Source organism: Halichoerus grypus, chromosome 4 (genome assembly GCF_964656455.1).
Source record: "Halichoerus grypus chromosome 4, mHalGry1.hap1.1, whole genome shotgun sequence".
NCBI classification, from domain to species: Eukaryota; Metazoa; Chordata; class Mammalia; order Carnivora; family Phocidae; genus Halichoerus; species Halichoerus grypus.
In genome coordinates, this window is record NC_135715.1 from 185,462,949 (window position 1) to 185,484,446 (window position 21,498).

Consider the following 21,498-nt stretch of genomic DNA (forward strand, 5'->3'; position numbering starts at 1 on the left):
AGAGTAATGCATCCTTTTTTAAATGATTTTTGAAGCAAGTTTGAAACATAGAAAAGGCTGGAAGAAAAGTCATTTATATCCCCCAAAGTCAACATTTTAGTTTATTTCTTTTCACTTTTCTCTATATAGCTTTTTGGAGTTTTGTTTGCTTCTAAATATTCTAAATAGTTTTTAATAGTTTTTTTTTTAATTGTTGTGTTTTAAAACTTATATGAAAAACAGTAGTCCTCTGCTCACCTGTGTATTTCAGTTTTATTCCTCAGAGGCAATTTTATTTCTTTTTAGCTGTTTTATTTTTTGTCCCTTCAAAACTTAACTTTTACATTTTAAAATATATATTTTATTGAATAGGTAATAGTACATTCTCGTGATTCAAAATTTAAAAAGAACCAAAAGGTATACAATGAAAAAAGTCTTTCCACTCCTTTCCTTTGACTCCTAAGTTCCTTTCTCTGGAGGCAAACAGTATCAGTTATATACGTCCTTCCAATTTTAGCATTTTTCCATGTTCTAAGTCTTCACAAACTCTTGTTCCAACTCTTTCTTGACTGTGCGGTAGTCATTTAGTGGATGTACTTTGCCTTACTTAACAATTCCCCTATTATTGGTCATTTGTTTTCATTATTTCCTATTCTTAATGTGTAATAACTTTGATTAATGTGTTCATTCTGAAATTAGCTATTTGCTACTTCAAGGAAACAAAATTTAAATTGAATTCCTAAAAAATAAAAATCCTGAATTTATTGGATAGTTTTGTTAAAACATATGACAGATCGTAAGAGTGATAAGAGAAATACGTCAAAATGGTCATTTTAGTGCCTTTTATCCTGGCCCAGCATGATACAATGTGTGTTAAATGAATGAATGACTCCTATAATTTATGGTTAAGCAGAAAATTCAAATTAAGGAGCACTGGATAATAAAATACAGATAAGATTTGAAGAAGCCAAGATTCACTCACCTACCGTTATTGAGTACTAGTAATTGCCAGGCACAATCAGATGCCATTTTCAGGAAGACTTTGTCTAGTGCCAGGATCAGAAATGGAGTGCTAGAACTGGAATTAAAATTTTAAATTATTTTTTTTTTAAAAGAAAGAAATGGAGTGCTAGAACAGTTCATCTGCCCCAGTTTGCCTGTGCTTATATTTTAAGGTTTCCTATATTATTAACTGTTTGTCGCTAAGTACTTTGTAGACACAGTTTTCAATTATTATGTAATTGTTCTTTATCTGCATTTCAGTGCTTAATTTTCTTAGATGATCCTCAGGCTGTGAGTGATATCTTAGAAAAACTGGTAAAGGAAGACAACCTCCTGATGGCTTATCAGATTTGTTTTGATTTGTATGAAAGTGCTAGCCAGCAGTTTTTGTCATCTGTAATCCAGAATCTTCGAACTGTTGGCACCCCTATTGCTTCTGTGCCTGGATCCACCAATACGGGTACTGTTCCAGGATCAGAGAAAGACAGGTATAAGTATCTTTTTCTGCATCAGAACTAATTGAACAATCTTTATTTCATTTTGCAAATAGGTGGAATATTCTCATAGATCACATAGTCTAAGAATTAATTTCAGAATTAGCTTTCTTAGTTGTAAAGTCTTACTAAGGCTATTGCTCTGCTGTTTTGCACTTTGCTGGGCACATTAAAGAAAACCAAAGAAAGGGACCTTTCTAGAAAGAAATGGAAGTGATTGATAGGGAGGGCCAATTGCATATATGCTGTCTAACCAAGTAAATTAAAAATTTCAGATGGGTGGGGTGCCTTGGTGTCTAGTTGGTTAAGCATCTGATTCCTGATCTCAGCTTAGGTCTTGATCTCAGGGTCATGAGTTCAAGCCCTGCATTGGGCTCCACACCCAGCGTGGAGCCTACTTTTAAAAAAAAATCTTAGATGGGTTAGGTGGGCTGGATTTTAGATATTTGGAAAGTAAAAAACATTTCCAGCTTTTTGTACTTTTATTAAAACTAAATATACATTTATTTTAGGCTAATACAGTATTAGTTTTTATTTTCCTGGTTTTTCTTACATATTTAGACCACTTATTAAAAATATTTAAATGTGTCTTTGTTATGGGGTGCCTGGGTGACTCAAGTGTCCAACTCTTCACTTCGGTTCAGGTCATGATCTCAGAGTCGTGAGATTGAGCCCCGTGTTGGGTTCCACGCTGGGCATGGAGCCTGCTTAAGATTCTGTCTCTCTCTCAAAAAAAAAAGTGTCTGTTATGCCACCTTTTTCCTTTTAAAGTTGTTTACACAGCAGTGAGAGTTATTTTTCTGAAACCTAAATGTCACTACCCTCTCAGCCTCCAATACTTTACAAACACATGTCATATAAAATTCTAAGTCTCGAGCATGGCCTGCAAGGTTATACATGATCTGTCCTCTCCATACCCCTCAACTCATCTCTTGCTGCTTTCTTCCTTACTTACTACTTTCAGATTTCACTGGCCTTCTAACTTGCCCTCAAAAACACCAGAAATAGTCGTGCCTCAGTAAGGTTTTCTTGAATTTTAGTTTTTAGTTTTTGTTTTCTTCCTTTTATTTTTCTTTTTGGGGGCCTATTGTTATATGTAAGTTAGATTTTCTTTGCCTGTCTTCTGTTCTTCTGTATTTCTCACTTTCTTTTAGTCCTTTTCAGCTCTTCAGTTCTTTCTTTTAATGGAATAATAATGTAAATACTATAAAATGCACATATCCTGATGATACAGTTCAATGAGTTCTGACCAAATAAACACCCATATAACCATCACCTCTATTATCATCCCAGAAACTTCCTCTCTGCCCTTTGAGGTCAACCCCTTGCCCCTGAGGCAACCACTGGTTTGATTTCTATCAACATAGATTAGTTTTGCCAGTTCTTGAACTTCATAAAAATGTATCATATAGTGTGTATTCTTTTGTTTCTGCTTCTTTCGCTCAACATGTTTGTGATGTGTATCTGTTTTTTGGGTGAATCAATAACTTACTCTTTTTCATTATTGAGCAGCATTTCATTGTATGAATATACTAGTTTGTTTATTCATTCTTACATTGATGGACATTTGGGTTGTTTCAGAACAGGACTATTAGGAACATTCCTGTACAAGTCTTTTTGGGGACAGATGTTTTCATTTCTCTTGGGTAAATACATAGGATTAGAATAGCTAGGTCACAGGGTATATATGTTTAATTTGGTAGGAATCTGCCAGACTATTTTCCAATGGTTTACCCTCCCAGCAGAAATGTGTTAGCATTCCATTTGTTTGTCTGCCACCATTAGATGTTATCAGTTTCTTTAATATTACTCATTCTAGTGGTAAAACTGATGTTTTGTTACAATTTTCTTTAAAGATTTATTGAGAGAGAGAGTGAGCAAGAGAGAGAGAGAGCACAAGCCAGAGGGAGAAGCGGGCTCCCTGCGAGAAAGAGCCCAAGCCAGAGGAAGAAGCAGACTTCCCTGCTGAGCAGGGAGCCCAATGTAGGGCTCAATCCAAGGACCCTGAGGTCATGACCTGAACTGAAGTGAAGAGTTGGACACTTAACTGAGCCACCCAGGCGCCCCATAACAAAGACACATTTAAATATTTTTAATAAGTGGTCTAAGTATGTAAGAAAAAACAGGAAAATAAAACCTAATACTGTAGGGGCGCCTGGGTGGCTCAGCCGTTAAGCGTCTGCCTTCGGCTCAGGTCATGATCCCAGGGTCCTGGGATCGAGCCCCACATCGGGCTCCCTGCTCCGCAGGAAGCCTGCTTCTCCCTCTCCCTCTCCCCCTGCTTGTGTTCCTGCTCTCGCTGTCTCTCTCTCTGTCAAATAAATAAATAAATAAAATCTTTAAAAAAAAAAAAAAAAAAAAAAAAAAAACCTAATACTGTATTAGCCTAAAATAAATGTATATTTAGTTTTAATAAAAGTACAAAAAACTGGAAATGTTTTAAGGCAGACATTTAACCGACTGAGCCACCCAGGTGCCCATGTTTTGTTATAATTTTAATAAAGGAATTTGTCAGATATATTGTTAATATTTTCTCCCAGTCTTTGGCTTATCTTTTCATTTTATTGGTGGTATTTTTTGATGAATGAAAGTTTTTATTTTTGATAATCCAGTTTTCCATTATGTATCCCAATCTAAGAAATTCTTTGCCAACCTCATGGTTGTAAAGATATTCTGCCACACTTTTTTCTAGAAGCTATATAGTTTTAGGTTTTATGTTTAGGTATGTGGTGTAGCTCAGCTTAACCCTTTGTATGTGGTGTGAAGTAGGAGTAGAGTTTGTTTAAATACATGGATGTTTAGTAGTTCCATTACCATTTGTTGAAAAGACTGTCCTTTCCCTATTGAATTGCCTTGGGGCCTTTGACATGTGATATGTTGATAGATTTCTCTGTTCTTTTCTATTTATCTATTTGTCTTTCCTTATACCAGAACCACAGTATCTTTATTACTAAAGTTTATAGTCTTGAAATTAAGTCAATGGAAGACCTAAAGTTTTGACCTCCCTCCTCTCCTCCTCTCCCTCTCACTGCCAAGATTGTTTTGGGTCTCTTGCATTTCTGTAAATCTGGGAGGATTCTGATTGGGATTGTGTTGAATCTCTTCAATTTGGAACAAATTGAAACCCTTAACAATATTGGTTTTATAATCCATAAGCATAGTATTGTTCTTCATTTATTTAGATTTTCTTTAATTTTTCTCAGCAGTATTCTATAGATTTTAGTTCAGAGATTTTGTACATTTTTTTCTTAAATTCATTCCTAGGTATATTTTTTGATGTAAGTGGTATGTTAAATTTCAATTTCTAATTGTTGCCAATATGTAGAAATACGATTGATTTTTTTTATATTAATGTTGAATCCCACAACCTTGCTTTAAATCACTTATTAGGTCTAGTAAGTTTTTTTTATAGATCCTTCTGTAGAATTTTCTACATAGGAATCACATCATCTGAATAGAAACAATTTTACTTCTTCCTTTATAACTTTCATGCCTTTTCCCCCCTTTGTTTTTCTGCATTGGCTAGGATTTCCAATGTTATTCAGTAGACCTTAGAGTGAACACCCTTCATTCCTGATCTTGGGGGATAACATTTAGTTTATTTCTTAATTTAAAATTTTTCTTTCTTTCCTTGTCCTTTGTTCGTGTTGTGTTTATTTGCCCCTCTGAGTTAATCTTCTGAAATTATTATTTTTCTTCATTTCTAATTTTTCCTTAGTTTGATTATTTCATTTCTGAGTTTCCTAATTCTGATATGTTTTATTCTTTTCTATCTTATGTCATTTTCTTAATGTTTTTTACCTCTTTTGAAATAATCTTTCTTTTTTTTTTAGAGAGAGAGAACATGAGCAGGGTGGTGGGGCTGGGGAGGGGCAGAGGGAGAGGGAAAGAGAGAATCCTAAGCAAGCTCCACACTCAGCACAGAGCCTGACATGGGGCTCGATCTCACGACCCTGAGATCATGACCTGAGCCGAAAATCGAGTCGGACGCTTAACTGACTAAGCCGCTCAGGCGCCCCATAATTTTTCTCTTCTATTATCGTATGGAATTTTACTTTGATCCTTGTCTGTGCTTATGTTTACTGAAATTAGTTTTCCTAAATTTTTGCAAGGAAGCTTATTTAGGATAGTTTTTCTAATTTCACTGCTCTCTAGATCTTCCTCTTGTGTTATCGAGTTTGAAACAAAATGGTGACTTATGATCTGAGACCTCCTAACTTGGTTTACTTTCTCACTTTTATTTGGGCTTTCTTTTTCCTTTGTTTCTGCCATATTAATTTGGATTCTGTGCCAGCATCTTCTCCTCAGTAAAGTGCTTTGACTAGAAGGGAGTGTTGGTTTTAAGAGCTGTTAGGGCCCCAACTGCTTCACTTCAAACTGGTGTAGCTGGTGACAGTGTATCTCTACCTGACTGTGTTTTGGGAGTTTGGGGGCTGCTTTCTCAACTGGTTTTGTTGTATTTGTTGTCCATGCTAACCTGGTTAGTTGCTTTGTGTGGTTTTATGAATTTATTTAGAAGAAATTAAATCAGTGGGCTGCCTCCATCTTAATAGAATCTTGTGTGTTTCTTAAGGGAGATACTTAAGTAATTAAATATTTTTTCCTTGCAAAATATTTAATTTGAACATGATTCAGACCTTCATTTTGATAACAAGTCACCCATACGTACTATTCAGAAAAGATTTATCAGATTAGTAACTGTTGGTTCTCTTCATTTCAGTGAGTCAATGGAAACAGAAGAAAAGACAGGTAGTGTACTTGTAGGAAAGACGCCGGAAGTGGTAAGTGTGTTTTTTGAAGTTGAGGTTATCATTTAACATATATTCCCACAGTATATTGTAAGTTAATTTATAGTGTTATATATTTGCCTTTATAGAGGTTTAATACCAGAGTCATTTTATAAAAATAGATCTTCTGTAAAAAAGTAAAATTTTAAGGATTGACCCTAGAAAGCATTTAACTTAGAAGAAATCAAATCTTCAGATGCTTACAAAAGATTGAACTCTATCTAGAATAACTGAATTACTTGTCACAGGGTGAGAAAAAAGTATGGCCTCTAACAAATAAAACGGCAACTTATGGGGGGGGCACTTTAGTTTGTTGTTTTTAATATTCATGGTGAATGGAAGACTGGGGTAAGTATTAGAACAGTAGTCTGTGGGATATAAGTGTTTCCTCCTGCAAGACTTTTGATTTTTGATACTCAGGCCTATAAACTTCAACTGTTCTTTACTTGGATGGCTTGTTAGTTCATGAGATCATATATATGTGTTGATTAAATGTGCTTTTGATTTTCTAGTTTCGAGTAGGGAGTTTCTCACCTTAACTATGAGTTGGTTCTGTATAAAAGAGTTTTCCTTGCATATCATCAGTAATCAGTTATTTTATATTTTGGGGTTTTTTTTAATATTAAAATATTTTACATTGGAAGCTTATTCAGAATGAATTGCATTCTTCCATTAAACTGGTATCATATCTCAATGGTAGCTATTAAAGAAATAAATCATTTTTTCTCTCAAATAAATGATACATGAGTTTTCTAGATCCTACTATTAAAATACAAGTTTTGCTTTGTGTATGGACTGAATTTCACTGGTCTAGGGCTGTTAAAATACAGTTGGCTTAGTGGATTTCAGTAAAATATGAATTTTCATTCTTGTTTGTTTATTTATTTTGGCAGAGTCCAGAGCCCAAGGACCAGACTTTGAAAATGATTAAAATTTTAAGTGGTGAAATGGCTATTGAGTTACATCTACAGTTTTTAATACGAAACAATAACACAGATCTCATGATTCTAAAAAACACAAAGGTAGGAAAGTCATCTATAAGGGAGGCTTTCTTTTTGTATTTATTTCTTTGTGGAATATTAATACAAATACTTATTTCTTATTGAATACTTTGTTGCATTTTATTTTGATCAAGAAAATAACTTTAAAAAAAAATAACAAAGGAAGAACTTGTTGAGAAGAAAAGGAATTAATACTGATTGAGGTCCTGTTTTTGTGTTCACCTTCATTGGGAAGTTTAGTGGTGTTTTGTTTTATTTTCATTTTTTAGTTAGCTTTTTATTTTAATATATATATATATATGTAGCGCTTGGACAAATGGCATGATCAGAACATTAATATAGTTTATATGTCTTTTTTCCCATTGAACTGCAAATTCCTTGAGTGCAGAGGTTCTTACGTTGATATTGTATAACCTTTGCTGAGATATTGATCCTAACAATTACTAGTATTAATTTTAATCTCTGACCAAATAATATATTTATCTGGTTCAAAAAATGTTTTAATATGAAAAGATTCATAGTATAAAAAATCTTCATTTTCCTGCCTTAACTACCCAGTACTCTTTGACAGTCATTTATTCTTTTATAGCTATGTATTATTTCATTACTACATCATTCATTGACTGAAACATGTAATCGTACTTCTCAAACTTCTAATAATTACAAATGGCAAATGGACACAGAATTACACAATGTGTATTTATAACAATTATTTGAAGCTAATCTTTATAATATAGTTTCATTAAAATTAAAATCACTTTGGTGACTGCCAGAGGTGCAGAGCGAGAAGAGGTGGGACTCTGCTCTTCAGGTTACTCTAATACCTTAGAGACCGTAGACAAAACACTGAAGAGAAATGGCAAATTAAACTATTCAAAAATAGAAAATCTACTACCTGAACTTCTGCCTAAAATCTACTGATCTCAAGACCACAGATAAGACTCTGATTTGATTGTTTTTATAAACTACCTATTTAATCTTTATAAAGAAATACCCAAGATTCATGGTTTAAATATCGTCAGTTCAGTTTATTAATATTTTCTTTACAAAACAGGGCCTCTGATTGTATGTCTATATGCAACCTTGCATATGTGTAAATACTTTGTCATGATAAAAATTATTTGTTTTTGTAGGATGCAGTACGGAATTCTGTATGTCATACAGCAACCGTTATAGCAAACTCTTTTATGCACTGTGGGACTACCAGTGACCAGTTTCTTAGGTAAATATACTTGAACAAGGTTTCCACTTTGGTTTAAAATCATCTTTAATAGGGACTCTGTTGACATGGTTACATGGATGTTGAGAGCTTCCTTTGCCTGCTTGTCCTGAATTTTAAATTCTGTTTTTGTTATTTTATACATCTTTTTTCCAAAGATGCATTTACTTATTATTTTAGAGAGAGCGCACGCGCATGCGTGCACAAGAGGGGGGAGAGAGGGAATCCCAAACAGACTCCCTGCTGAGCACAGAGCCCAACTTGGGGCTCAATCCCACAACCCTGAGGTCATGACCTGAGCCGAAATCAAGAGTCACTCAACTGACTGAGCCACCCAGTGCCCCTATACATTTTTTATTGCATATGTCTGCTTGTTTTAAGGTAAAATTAATTCCCTTTATTAGTTGGCTTGAATATATGCTTTTGCATGAAATATATTAATATAATTCTACTTTTGTTCATAATGAAATTACATATCATGCATTTTTTTAAAGTCTTCAGAAGACTAAGAACTTAGGAGGTAAACTAGAATCAGCAGTAACTTGAGCTCCATAAAGTAAAATGATTTGTAATAGTTGAAGGTAAAATTTTAATGCTTTGACTTTAGTGTTATAAAAAGCTTTATGGAATTCATTTCAGTAGTATTGCTGAATTTTCTTTTCTTACAGAGATAACTTGGAATGGTTGGCCAGGGCCACTAACTGGGCAAAATTTACAGCTACAGCCAGTCTGGGTGTAATTCATAAGGTAATATATACTGATCAGTATGAACAGAAGCAATTTTTTGGAGTTAAAAAGATAAAGAGTTTACTGTAATTCTTTCACAAGTACATTTTGTTAAATCGGATCAGTCCTCTTATAGGAAAGAATAAAGTAAATAAAAAAATAAAATACCTATGTGTTTGGTTTTAATAAAAGGTGGAAATCCTTTTCCTATGAAGACTAAGACATTTCTCAAAGGATGAATTGAAATAAGTTATTTGCATGGTCTAAGATGAATTTGGAGAAATGTTATAAAATGGGAAAAATTGAAGCATTTGTTTCTAACAAGGATGTGATTGGATCTTTTAAAATTCTCCTCTCATTTGAGTTACAAAGTTGTCTAGGGGAGAGAAGAGTTCCACTTCCTCCTCTTTTAGAAAGTGAATTTTCTGGAGAGAAGACAGTAGTCTTAGGAAATATATATTTTTTCTCTCACTTTCTCTTACACCTCTGTTGTGGTTCAAATTTACAGGGTCATGAGAAGGAAGCTTTACAGTTAATGGCAACATATCTTCCCAAGGACACCTCTCCTGGATCAGCCTATCAGGAAGGTGGAGGTCTCTATGCCTTAGGTCTCATTCATGCCAATCATGGTGGAGATATAATTGACTATCTGCTTAACCAGCTTAAGAATGCCAGCAATGATGTAAGTATTTGAATGAAAAACTAATTTCTGTTACTTAAGAGTCCAGGAAAACACTATATTTGCCAAATTATTTTAATGAATAGAAATTTTGTAGGATTTTGAAATTCCAAAAATAGAACTATTCTTAAAGAATTATTTTTTAAGATAATTTTTTTCCTTCTCTATAAACTAAAATTGTGCTTCTCAGTCCTTTAAACCTTGTATGTGACAAGCAAAATAAAGTACCATATATTTGTAAAATATGTATTGTTGTATTTCCACACTTAAGAGTCTTGAAATGTTATAACTATAAGTGACCTTAATGATCATTTAGTCTAATTTTGTTATTTTATAGGAAACTAAGTCCCAAAGAAATGCATAACTCAAAGGAACCAGAATTCTTGGTTATTTGCTATTTTATAATTTTTAAATGTAATTCTTTTGGAAAAACTTATTAAGCAGATTGCTCTTACTTTATGGAACCTTGAAATAGGATTTTAGACTTTAGCTTTTATGTTAGACTCTTTTTTAGAAGGCTATTAGGAGAGTAGCTAAGTAAGCCAGACAACTTTGTCCTTCTATTTCAGTGAAAAGATTGAGGCCAGTGGGATCATCTGTCTTAGCTAATGAGCTCCTCATCCACAAATATTATGTACATTTATTTATATTTTTGCCTCATTTCCTCTGGTCTTGGGTAAAAATTTTCTTATCAAACAAAGGTCTTTGGTTGCCAGCAATAGAAACTTCCACTGATCGACTTAAAGAGTTTATTGGAAGTAGCTTATATAATTAAAGGAAAAGCGGATAAACCAATTCTCGCAAAAGTTAAGAACCAGGGCAGTTCTAGGGATCTAGATAACAGGAACTAATGGAATTGTCTCTCTAGGCCCTACTGTCAGGATGAATGAACTTGAAATGGTTTTGGGTCATTTCACTGTAAAAAGATTATAATTTCAGAGAAAGAGCATCCAAGTGGTCTGTTTTGGGTCACAGTCCACTTTGGGTAGGGGAAGTTGGGTGCTTATTAAATGGCAATCTCACCAAGACTAGCCAATGGGAGAGGAGTATTTTCCAAGCAAGATTGGGATGCTGTCACCTATAAAAGGAGACTGCACTCAGAAATGACACATGACTACTAAAGTGTCCCTCTTGAAATAAAGACCAACTTTGGCCCTTGACCCCATTTTTTCCCCACTTCTTTACAACCATGTTCTATTAGATACCCTTTTCTCCTCTCTTCAGGCTCCTTTCCCCTCATCCCATAAGCATATTCAGGTCTCACCTATCCTAAAAAAAAATCTTTCTTTGACCCTTGCTTCTTCCTCTTAGTTACTATATTTCTCCGCTTCTCATGTAAACTTATTGAAAGAGAGCTGTACCCTCTCCCTCCATTTTCTTGTCTTTCATTCACTTCTCAACTTGCTATTATTTTGCATCAGCAAGCACCATTCTTTTGAAACTGAAATTGCTGAGGTTACCACTGGCTGTCTGGTTCTCAAATACTTTGATCATTCTCACTAGGTCAATTGCTCTACATATTTAATATCACAATGTATTTTTAAATCAGAATAAAAACTTGGACTTTTAAGTACAGTGTTCCAAATCAGCAGATCCCATGCTTTTTCCCTAGATTGTTCGACATGGTGGCAGTCTGGGCCTTGGTTTGGCTGCCATGGGGACTGCACGCCAGGATGTGTATGATTTGCTAAAAACAAACCTTTATCAGGATGATGCTGTGACAGGTGAGAGATTCTTTCCAGAGACAACAAACTTTAGGATTAACTAATGTAACTAATATTTATTTTCTATTTATATTTTGTAGCCCCTTAAAAATCTAATAGATTACTTATAGAGGGGAGTGGATTTTGCCCTATTTGTCAAATTCGTAGAAATAGGTTTTGTTATATATAGGTTTTTAAAATGATATATCCTGTATATCTGTCTATATAACTGACTTTTGCAAATAGAAATTTATTAAAGTGACCTATTTGAGTCTCAGAGCTATCTGTACTGCTTGGTGATAGTGTAGAATAATGTCATTATGTCTCCTTTGAAATCATTGTAGGATTTGATGATGCATTCTGTCAAGATTTAAAAGGAAAATAGCTATAAATATATGGATGTGCTTTTTATTAGATGGTTTGAAAAAAATGCCACCAGAAGCTAATTGTTGTTTTGATAGTTGATGATAATAAGTGCCACTTCTGATAAGATATGTTTTATTGATTTTCATACATAATTATTATTTTTTAATGTTTTACTTTTTACTCACTAGGTGAAGCAGCTGGCCTGGCCCTAGGTTTGGTTATGTTGGGCTCTAAAAATGCCCAGGCTATTGAGGACATGGTCGGCTATGCACAGGAAACTCAACATGAGAAGATTCTGCGTGGTCTTGCAGTTGGCATAGCATTAGTAATGTATGGGAGGATGGAGGAGGCTGATGCTCTCATTGAATCTCTGTGCCGTGATAAGGTGAGATGATACATTATTTATCCTTTTCTCCCTGCACTTCATCACACCCCGTTTATCGCCAGCATTTAGAGAAACACTTTCATTAGAAATTATCTCAGTTCCCATCAGAACACCTAGCTACACTTGAGGAAACTCCTTGCAAGATCTATAAAGCTTAGTGGAATGTAGGAAAGGAGAGCACTGATTAGAACAGGTAAACAGGACTAATTTGAGAATTTTAAATTAAGACTTCAGATCAGTAATTTTCAGATAAGCAGATCCAGAAAAGTTCTTTAGAAATTTACAAGTTGAGGGCGCCTGGGTGGCTCAGTTGGTTAAGCAACTGCCTTCAGCTCAGGTCATGATCCTGGAGTCCCAGGATCGAGTCCCACATCGAGCTCCCTGCTCAGCGGGGAGTCTGCTTCTCCCTCTGACCCTCCCCCCTCCCATACTCGCTCTCTCTCAAATAAATAATAAAAAAAAAATTTACAAGTTGATTTCTTTTTTTTTATTTTTAAAGATTTTATTTATTTATTTGACACAGAGAGAGAAAGCACAGGCAGGCAGAGAGGCAGGCAAAGAGAGAGGGAGAAGCAGGCTCTCCACTGAGCAGGGAGCCGGACGTGGGGCTCGATCCCAGGACCCAGGGAACACGACCTGAGCCCAAGGCAGCTGCCTAACCGACCGAGCCACCCAGGCACCCCCTACAAGTTGATTTCTTTTGGAAATAATATTTTTGGAATCATTTCATAATGATTTAATAAGATAAAAAGTTTATCTCATTGTTTTTTCATCAAAAACCAGTGCCTGTCTCTATGCTTATTTATCTGGATGAATTTTTTTCATTGCCTTTTGTTTTGTTCTATTTTATTTTGACCGTGGTATTTTGTGTGGTGGGTAGTCAGTGGTAGCTAATGCTGTCCTGTGTAGTCTGATAAAAAGAACCACTGTTAATAGTTAAGTGATAAAACTGCTCATTATTTTGCTCAGCTCTCAGACGCCATATCTGTTCCACTCAGTGCTCAAGAATTAAGTAAGCAAGTTACAATGTAGAATTAGAAGCGAGCGTCTTTGTTGTTTGTTTAATAGATGGAAGCTGAGTATCAGAGTAGTTAGGACTTAGGTTGATACTTCCTAGTCAGTGTACAGCAATGCAGGCACATTGCATAGAGCATTGGGAATTAAAAGGAGTTAATTCCTCCTTTATTAGAGTCTGTATTTCCACATTCGTTTAGAAAATTACCAACCACAAAATCGTTCTCCTTAAGTTTCTCATTTCTTACCTAAAACCAACTCTCCTGGTGGATGTAGCTGTGCCAGTTAGACTGTAGAAGTCACTGTTTGAAATGATAACTTGTCGATTGATGTAGATTATTCTTCTTAGGACCCAATTCTTCGACGATCTGGAATGTACACTGTAGCCATGGCTTATTGTGGCTCGGGTAACAACAAAGCTATTCGACGCCTGCTACACGTTGCTGTAAGTACTCTTTCTTGGGTAGAGGTGGAAAGAAAAGTTTGCAGATGGACATTAAATGTCTAGGCTGCTGCAGCACCCACACTGCATGACCACCACGGGTGACCTCAGGTTCAGATTCTCACTAGCTGGACACAATCAGCTATAACCTAAGCACCAGGAATAAAACAGGATGACAGTATGTCAGTACAAATAGAGGTCCTTAAAATCATTCAGGGGCAACTTCTGAAAACCAACTCCAAGGGGCACCCTCATTTGTAAGGGACAAGACCATGTGAGTATGTGCGGCTACCCTAGGATAGAGAAATGTAGTGAACAATAAAAACCACTTCTTTTTACAGCCTGTGAACTTAGCTTCCAGGTACCCCTAGGGAACATGCTCTATTACAAGAGATACCTTGCACAGGAAAGCCAGTGCCCATGTTTTCCAACAGGCTTTTCCCATTCCTAGTCTTCCCAATCCAGATAGAGTTTATGAACAATAATGTTGCCTGGTAACACAATGGACATTGCACATATGTCTTAACTTAGTAGGTTTCTACCATCTTGTTTCCAGGAGAAGGTAAACCTCAGATCATCTTCCCATGCAGGAAAGATTTAGAACCATTATTATCTTCTTCCCAGAGATACTCACATTCCATAGTATTTATTACTAATTTATTTTTTATCAGTGCAGCATGTGGTATGTTGTAAATTGTAAATGTTTGTATTTTGCTTGAATTTAGAACATACTTTTTTGAAAACAACATTGAAGGAATGGTTAGATTTTCAGTGTAGCCCACAAAAGCTATAGTGCACCTGAAATAATCTTTAGAAGTAGCCCTGATTCTTAAACTTCACCAAGCTTAAAAGGCTTCTAAGCCCTGAAATAGAGTATTTCAGATGAGTTTTTCCTAAATTGAGGGATGACATTCTAATTAAAGAGTAATATATTAATGAGGTCTGATTTATATTTGAATGATGTGAGCCTCTTGTATCAGTTAATTCTAGTAATAGAATTCATGGTATAATGTAATCATCCTTTAAAATTTTTCCTAGGTAAGCGATGTCAATGATGATGTCCGGAGGGCAGCAGTAGAATCACTTGGGTTCATTCTCTTCAGGTAATAATTTCTAATTTCTGTTTCTCTTTATAGTCCCCCCCTTTTTTTTTAATAGTAACTAAACAGAAACTAAATATCTGAGGGATATATCTAGGTTCAGAGTGAAGACCATTTAACAATAAGATTAGTACTGTTGATCTGAAAAAGAAGCAAGTGTGTCTTGAGAGACCAAGAACCTATTTGAAAAGTAGTAAAACAACTTTATTATTTATTTTTTTCATAACATTCTGTGTATTTGCTTAAATTTTTAAATCCAAGTAACATGTTTAGTACTCCTCTTTCCATACACATTGGTAATTCAAATGGGATGCTGTTTCTTACATAGGGTTGTAGAGTTCCTGAAGCTCTCTAATGAGAATAAAAGAGAATAGGCTTTGTTTCAATGCAGAAGGGTGAAAAATCTGCAGATTTAAGAAAATTATTTTGGACTTGAGATTTGGAGATGCGCTTGGCATAGGATAGTTGTGATTAAGAGGACATACTCTGAAACCAGTCTGCCGGGATTGAATCCTGGCTCTGCCCCTTCAAGCGGAGTGACTTTGGGCTTGTTAGCCTTTTTGAGCCTCCAATTTCTCAACTGTAAAATGGGTGTAACAATAGTACCTATTTAAAAAGTGTGTTTTTGGGGTGCCTGGGTGGCTCAGTTAGTTAAATGGCAGACTCTTGACTTCAACTCAGGTCATGATCCTAGGGTCCTGGGATTGAGTCCTGAGTGGGGCTCCCTGCTCAGCAGGGAATCTCCTTCTCCCTCTCCTTCTGCCCTTTCCCCTGCTTGTGCTATTTCTATCTCTCTCTCTCTCTCAATAAATAAATCTTGGGGTAAAAAAAAAAGTGTGTTTTTGGATGAGTAACTGAATTAAGATAAGATCTAAAGCCCTTAGAACAGCGTCTGGCACTACTAAGTGTTATTTAAGCATGTGATAGTAGTGATTACTCTAACAGTGGTAGCAGATGCAGTAGTACTTCTTGGAGTTCTTCTTACTGTCTGCTTATCTCCAGTCTCAAGTACCACTGTTTCTTTTGGCTAAGATACTTTATATTAAAACCCAGCAAAGGCAAATTAAAAGTACTTCTTTTAGCTCTGTTTGGACATGATTATTGTAGCTCATTTATGATGGAATTATACAAAAAAATAAGTTCCCAAGGTACGTGTTAGATGAGTCAGTTAGATGAGTCTCACTCATGTCCTTTTAATCTCTGGGGTAGATTTTCTTCCAGGTTCCTGGGAGTGAACCTTTGTTGTAAAGGTCACAATATGATTCAACAAATATTGAACATCCATTGTGAACTGGTTATAGGAACTTCTCATAACATCTTAGATAGGAAGTTATTCCATTTATCGAGAAGTTATCCAGATAGGCTGTAAAATATTTTACTCCTCTGTGGATAAAAATGTTGAATAAAACAGCAAAGTACAGACCCATATGACATAGTAATCAGGTTTCTCCTTATACCAGTCAGTTCTGTTGAATAAGGTGGTTCAGCCACATGCTAACCTCCTTCATTGTATTGTCCTCTAACCCTCATTTGTTCAACTTGTTCACAAAGACACTAGAGAGCCTTCACTAAATCTGAAGACAGTATTTACACAGATCTACTCGTCTAATACCTCCAAAATAGGGTATGTGATGATTATTGGGTTTAGTAATCCATAGAAGTGTCAGATATTCATGGATTCTTTTTCTAAGGTATGACAAAACCTATGTGCATTAAGCTATTCTACATTTTTTAAAAAGATCTGCAATTGACTCCACACTTAGTTTCTTGAGTCCTCTTTCTCTTTTTGAACATAGAATATTTAGCCACTTATAGTCTTTTTGTACCTTTGCCATTTTCTGTTTTTTTCCTCAAATTTGTCAGCAGTGGTTCCATAATTACAACCACAAATTCTCTTTCAGGGAGGTGATTCATTTAGCTTACAGGGTTGAACTCATTTAAGGCAGCCAGTCTTTGCACCTGTTTTACATCTTTTTAAAAATTTTGTTTATTTATTTGAGAGAGAAAGCACAAGTGGGAGGGGCAGAGAGAGAGAATCTGAAGCAGACTCCATGCAGAGTGGGGAGCCCAATGCAGGGCTTGATCTCATGATCCTGAGATCACAACATGAGCCAAAACCAAGAGTCGGCAGCTTAACCAGCTGCGCCACCTGGGCGCCCCTCACCTGTTTTACATTTTGATCAATCTTTACAACATTACTTTTTATCCTTCTGGTCCAAAAATCATTCTCCTGAGGGGGGGAAAAATGGAAGTAAAAATAGACGTTGGATAGTTCTATGTTCTGCCTGTCCATTTTTGGTGTATTATTTCAGCCAAGCTGTGACCCTAACCTTTCACTGGTTTTGCTCTAGAGTTTAGATGGGGGGGGGGTGTTGGGGGGGTGTATTATTGCCATCCAGAGAGGGTTTTTTGTTTTGTTTTAATTCTTATCAGAGAGCTAGATAATTTTGATTTGGAAAGTATATTTTTCTAGGGGTGCCTTTAGTAACTGTTGGTTTGTGTAAATAATCCTACTCATGATGGTCTCTTCCTTTGTTTTGTTTCTTTGTTGTCAGTTATTAATTCTTCTTGATTTTATATTTCGTATCCTATAAATCAGTGGCCTGGTGTGTATATTCTGCACATAGGAAGTTGAGCTTCGGGAAGACTGTTTTTCTTCCCTTTTTAACCTGACAGCGCTTTGCTCTCCAGTTAACATTCATTTCTGCTTTTGCGTTTCCTGTAGCTCACACTCATGCTAAATTCCCAGTTTCAGCAGCAGATGTCTCCCGTGAGCTGCTTTTAGGCTTTGCTAAGTTGTTTTTTTTTTTTTTTTACTACCTAGGATAGTCAGATCCAGCTAATGAGTGGTTCTATGTGCTTGTTATTTCTAAGGGACCATTCTGAGTTTTGTTTTCATAATATGACTCTTTATAAGTAGAGAAACTGGAAAAGACTTTAGAGATGATTTTGTGTGAAAGTTCCTTTATAGATGAAGAAAATTAAATGTAATCAACTTGTCTAAGGAATTGCAGTTGAAACCAGATTCTCAAAATTTTAGATTAGTGCCATTTCCCTAGAGTAAGAATTTTTAAAGGTGAAAGAAACTTAGAAATATTTTTTTTTAAAAAGGAAATTGAATTCCAAAATAGTTAATAAAATTTCTCATTGTCAGAACTAAATGGTAGAACTGAAATTCAAAACAGATCTCATTATAGACCAATGCTTTCTACAACATGCGTTTCCATCAAAGTACTATTTTCCTAAGTGACTCTCATAGGACATTTTTATTCTCAAATTTCCTCATTACCTTTAATATTTGGAAAGTTTCTGTTCTGTCTCTTAAGAATAGTAAATGTTTTCTGATGCACCATCATTTGCTTTCTTAGAATGTGCTTCATTTTATCATTTCTTCCCTTTTAGATCTTACATACTACTTTTAAAATAACTGCAGATATTTGACTTTCTTGAACCATATTTTAAGAATTTATTTCTTCTTAATTTTTTTTTTAATCTTCTTTTTAAGTGTACTTACTGGACATGAATACTGAAAACATGTGGGTAAACATGTATTTGTACTTCAACATAGATGAAATTGTCTTGTGGGAAACTGAAAATTCTCAATGTGTATTATCTCCTTTACTCTCAGGTAGTCCAGGGAGTTACAGTATTTTCATTGTTTCTTTCTCCTGATATTTGTGTGTTATTTGTTCATAATATATATGATAAATATTGAGATTAAGTTGAAAAACATTTTTGCCAAGGTGAAATGATTCTAGTACATTTTTTGTGTAATAAATAGGTGATTGTTAGGACCATTGTTAATCTGTCCAGTAAGCAGATTTTATTATAACTATAGTTATAACTGTTATAACTCTTTGTACAGTACTGTGCTTGGCATTGACTGAAACTCAGTTGGAACTGAACATAATTTGAACTATTTTAACTTGACATTGGAAAGGAAAGGGAAGAAAGAAGTTAAAAGAAGCATTGGTCTTTACATACTTGTTGAGATTAAGTTGCTATAATGATCTGATACAGACTTTTTTTAAAGATTTTATTTATTTATTTATTTATTTGTTTGTTTATTTTAGAAAGGGTATGGGAGCACAAGCAGGGGGAGGGGCAGAGGGAAAAGAAGATAGAATCTCAAGCAGACTCCGTGCTGAGTGTAGAGCCCAATGTGGGGCTTGATCTCATGATCCTGAGATCACGACCTGAGCCAAAATCAAGAGTCAGACTCTTAACCAACTGAGCCACCTACGTGCCCCTGATATAGACCTTTCTTAAAATTAGACAATCCTGGTCCTCTTTGCTATAACTTAAGGTGTTACAATATAAAACTGGCTATTTCTCAGTGTAAACATTAATATGCTTTCAGATATGGATGGATCTTGCAAGATGTGAGGGAGATTCCTGGCGCAGACATTTTTTAAGACCATAAAGAAATGGGTTCCTTGAATATAAAAATGTTGTACCATCATAGATCCTTAGAATTTGAAGGAACCCCAGCAGTTAGTTACCACCAAATGCATGTAAAGATGTTTACAGTATCTCCACTCACAATTTTGTATCAATTCAGTACATACTCTCTGTATTCTGTCTCATTGTCTTTGTGTTTATGTTCTTGATGCTATAACTTCCTTTAATTTTGTCTTTTTCACTCTTTTTCTATACCTTTGTTTTCCCCCTTCATTAATTAACAATAAATATGAAAGCGAATGAAAGGTTTTTTTTTTAATTATTTTTCTAAAGAGATACAGTCTACTCTTTCTCTTTGAACTTAAAACTGTAGTCTTTTTGTTGCCATTGGTGTGGTTAACTTCTGAGATTTGCTTTAAAATTATAGATTTCTTTAAAGTATTCTGAAATAGAAGAATCAGTTGTATATCAAAGCGGTAAAAGTTTGTACTATGTTGTACTTTTTCAAAAATAGTTTATATTGGAATTGTATTTCATTTTCTAGAAGTATTAGAATATTTCTCATTAACTAGAGAAAGATCTCTCAGCTGACTATAAGCAAAGAATTTTTTTCCCTAGGAATTGACGCTGACTAGTTTAAGGGTCATATAGTTAATTTTGTAGGTATGTGTATGTTTAAACACATACACCAATTTGGAGGTAGTATAGAGCATGTGAGAAGGTAGTCTATTTACTCTAGTTTGTCTCGGGGTAGAGTTTGGTAGTGTGCGTGCCATCTCTAGTATTTAGACTTCTGAAACAATTATATATGCCTTCAGATATATAAGATGCGGTTTGGAATACTATTAAAGTGACATCAGAAAACTTATGTGACTTGGCAAGAATATAAATCTTAATATATAATTTAATATATAAACCCATCATATTAGAGACTAGAACCAAAATGGATAATTTTTTTTTTCATGAGCGTAAATTATTTTGCCTATCTGAACTGGGCCACCCTTCATGCTGCTGAAAAATCTTAGACTGGTGGGGGAAAGTGCCTAAAGCTTTGAGATTTAGGGATTAAATTTGTGGGGTATACTCTTTCTGGCAGGTGACATAGAGTCTATAAGGTCTATGTTCTAACTATGTTCTAGGAAAGGATTCTGCCATTTGGAGAATACATACCTGGTTCACTTATGCTGAGCTCCATAGCCAACACATTTCTTGAAGTAATTTTCTTAAACTTAATCACCTGGAGAGGGACAGCACTAGAGCAATAGGTGAAGACATAAGAATGGGTCAGCCTGAAAAGGAAAAGCTAAGATATGGGCTGTCTTCACTGCAGACCCCCTCAGCCTAAATTTGTTCACCATTTATGGCAGTAGCATAACAATAAAATATCAGATGTAAATAGAATTGGCTACCAATACAGACTGCCCGCATGTACTCATCCTCATAAGAACCCTATGTAGATGAGAAAACTGAGGCTCAGAGAAATTAAGTATCTTTCATAAATGTAGTCAGTTAGCTGGTGGACACAGTTTGGATTTAGTCCCAGATCTAGCAGTGCAAAGTGAAATAAGGAAAGGATGAATAAAAAATGTTGTGCCAGGGGGGCGCCTGGGTGGCTCAGTTGGTTAAGCGACTGCCTTCGGCTCAGGTCATGATCCTGGAGTCCCGGGATCGAGTCCCACATCGGGCTCCCTGCTCAGCAGGGAGACTGCTTCTCCCTCTGACCCTCCTCCCTCTCATGCTCTCTGTCTCTCATTCTCTCTCTCGCAAATAAAAAAAAAAAAAAAAAAAATGTTGTGCCAGAAGTTCAACCAAGTTTTTGGGTCATTATGGGGTCATTAAAGTTTAGGTTCCTGGATCGAGATCCTGTGGCTCCAGTTTGCACTTGTTCTTTAAGGAACAAAATTAATTTCAGGTACCCAGGAGTGATTTCATTTGCTTCCTCTCCTTTTCTAAGTTAGACCCACATCTGATGAGTAGATACCTGGTATCAGCCATTTAACAAACAGCTCTGGTTCCGAGATCCTATTACTTTGTGTGATACCCAGCTACTATCCTCCCTACCCCTTCCATCAAGACAAGTTTCTTGATCAAAGCAAAATCTTGACTACATTTAACTGAGCCAGACTGTAATGACAGTCTTAGCTTACCTCCAGATGCGATCATTTTATGCACTTACTTTTAGTCTTCTGTTCCTGTCACT

At 35.5% G+C, this 21,498-nt stretch overlaps 1 protein-coding gene across 1 annotated transcript in view; it reads left to right on the forward strand.

Annotated features, from left to right (window-relative positions):
- The window catches only part of PSMD1 (proteasome 26S subunit, non-ATPase 1), an 88,185-nt gene that overhangs the window by 13,362 nt on the left and 53,325 nt on the right, over positions 1-21,498 (forward strand). Inside the window, exons 7-16 of the mRNA XM_078070036.1 lie at positions 1,243-1,469; positions 6,196-6,256; positions 7,156-7,284; positions 8,397-8,485; positions 9,151-9,229; positions 9,717-9,890; positions 11,500-11,611; positions 12,145-12,341; positions 13,705-13,800; positions 14,836-14,900. Coding sequence (XP_077926162.1) covers positions 1,243-1,469; positions 6,196-6,256; positions 7,156-7,284; positions 8,397-8,485; positions 9,151-9,229; positions 9,717-9,890; positions 11,500-11,611; positions 12,145-12,341; positions 13,705-13,800; positions 14,836-14,900 — 1,229 coding nt within the window. The remainder of the gene's footprint in view (positions 1-1,242; positions 1,470-6,195; positions 6,257-7,155; positions 7,285-8,396; positions 8,486-9,150; positions 9,230-9,716; positions 9,891-11,499; positions 11,612-12,144; positions 12,342-13,704; positions 13,801-14,835; positions 14,901-21,498) is intronic.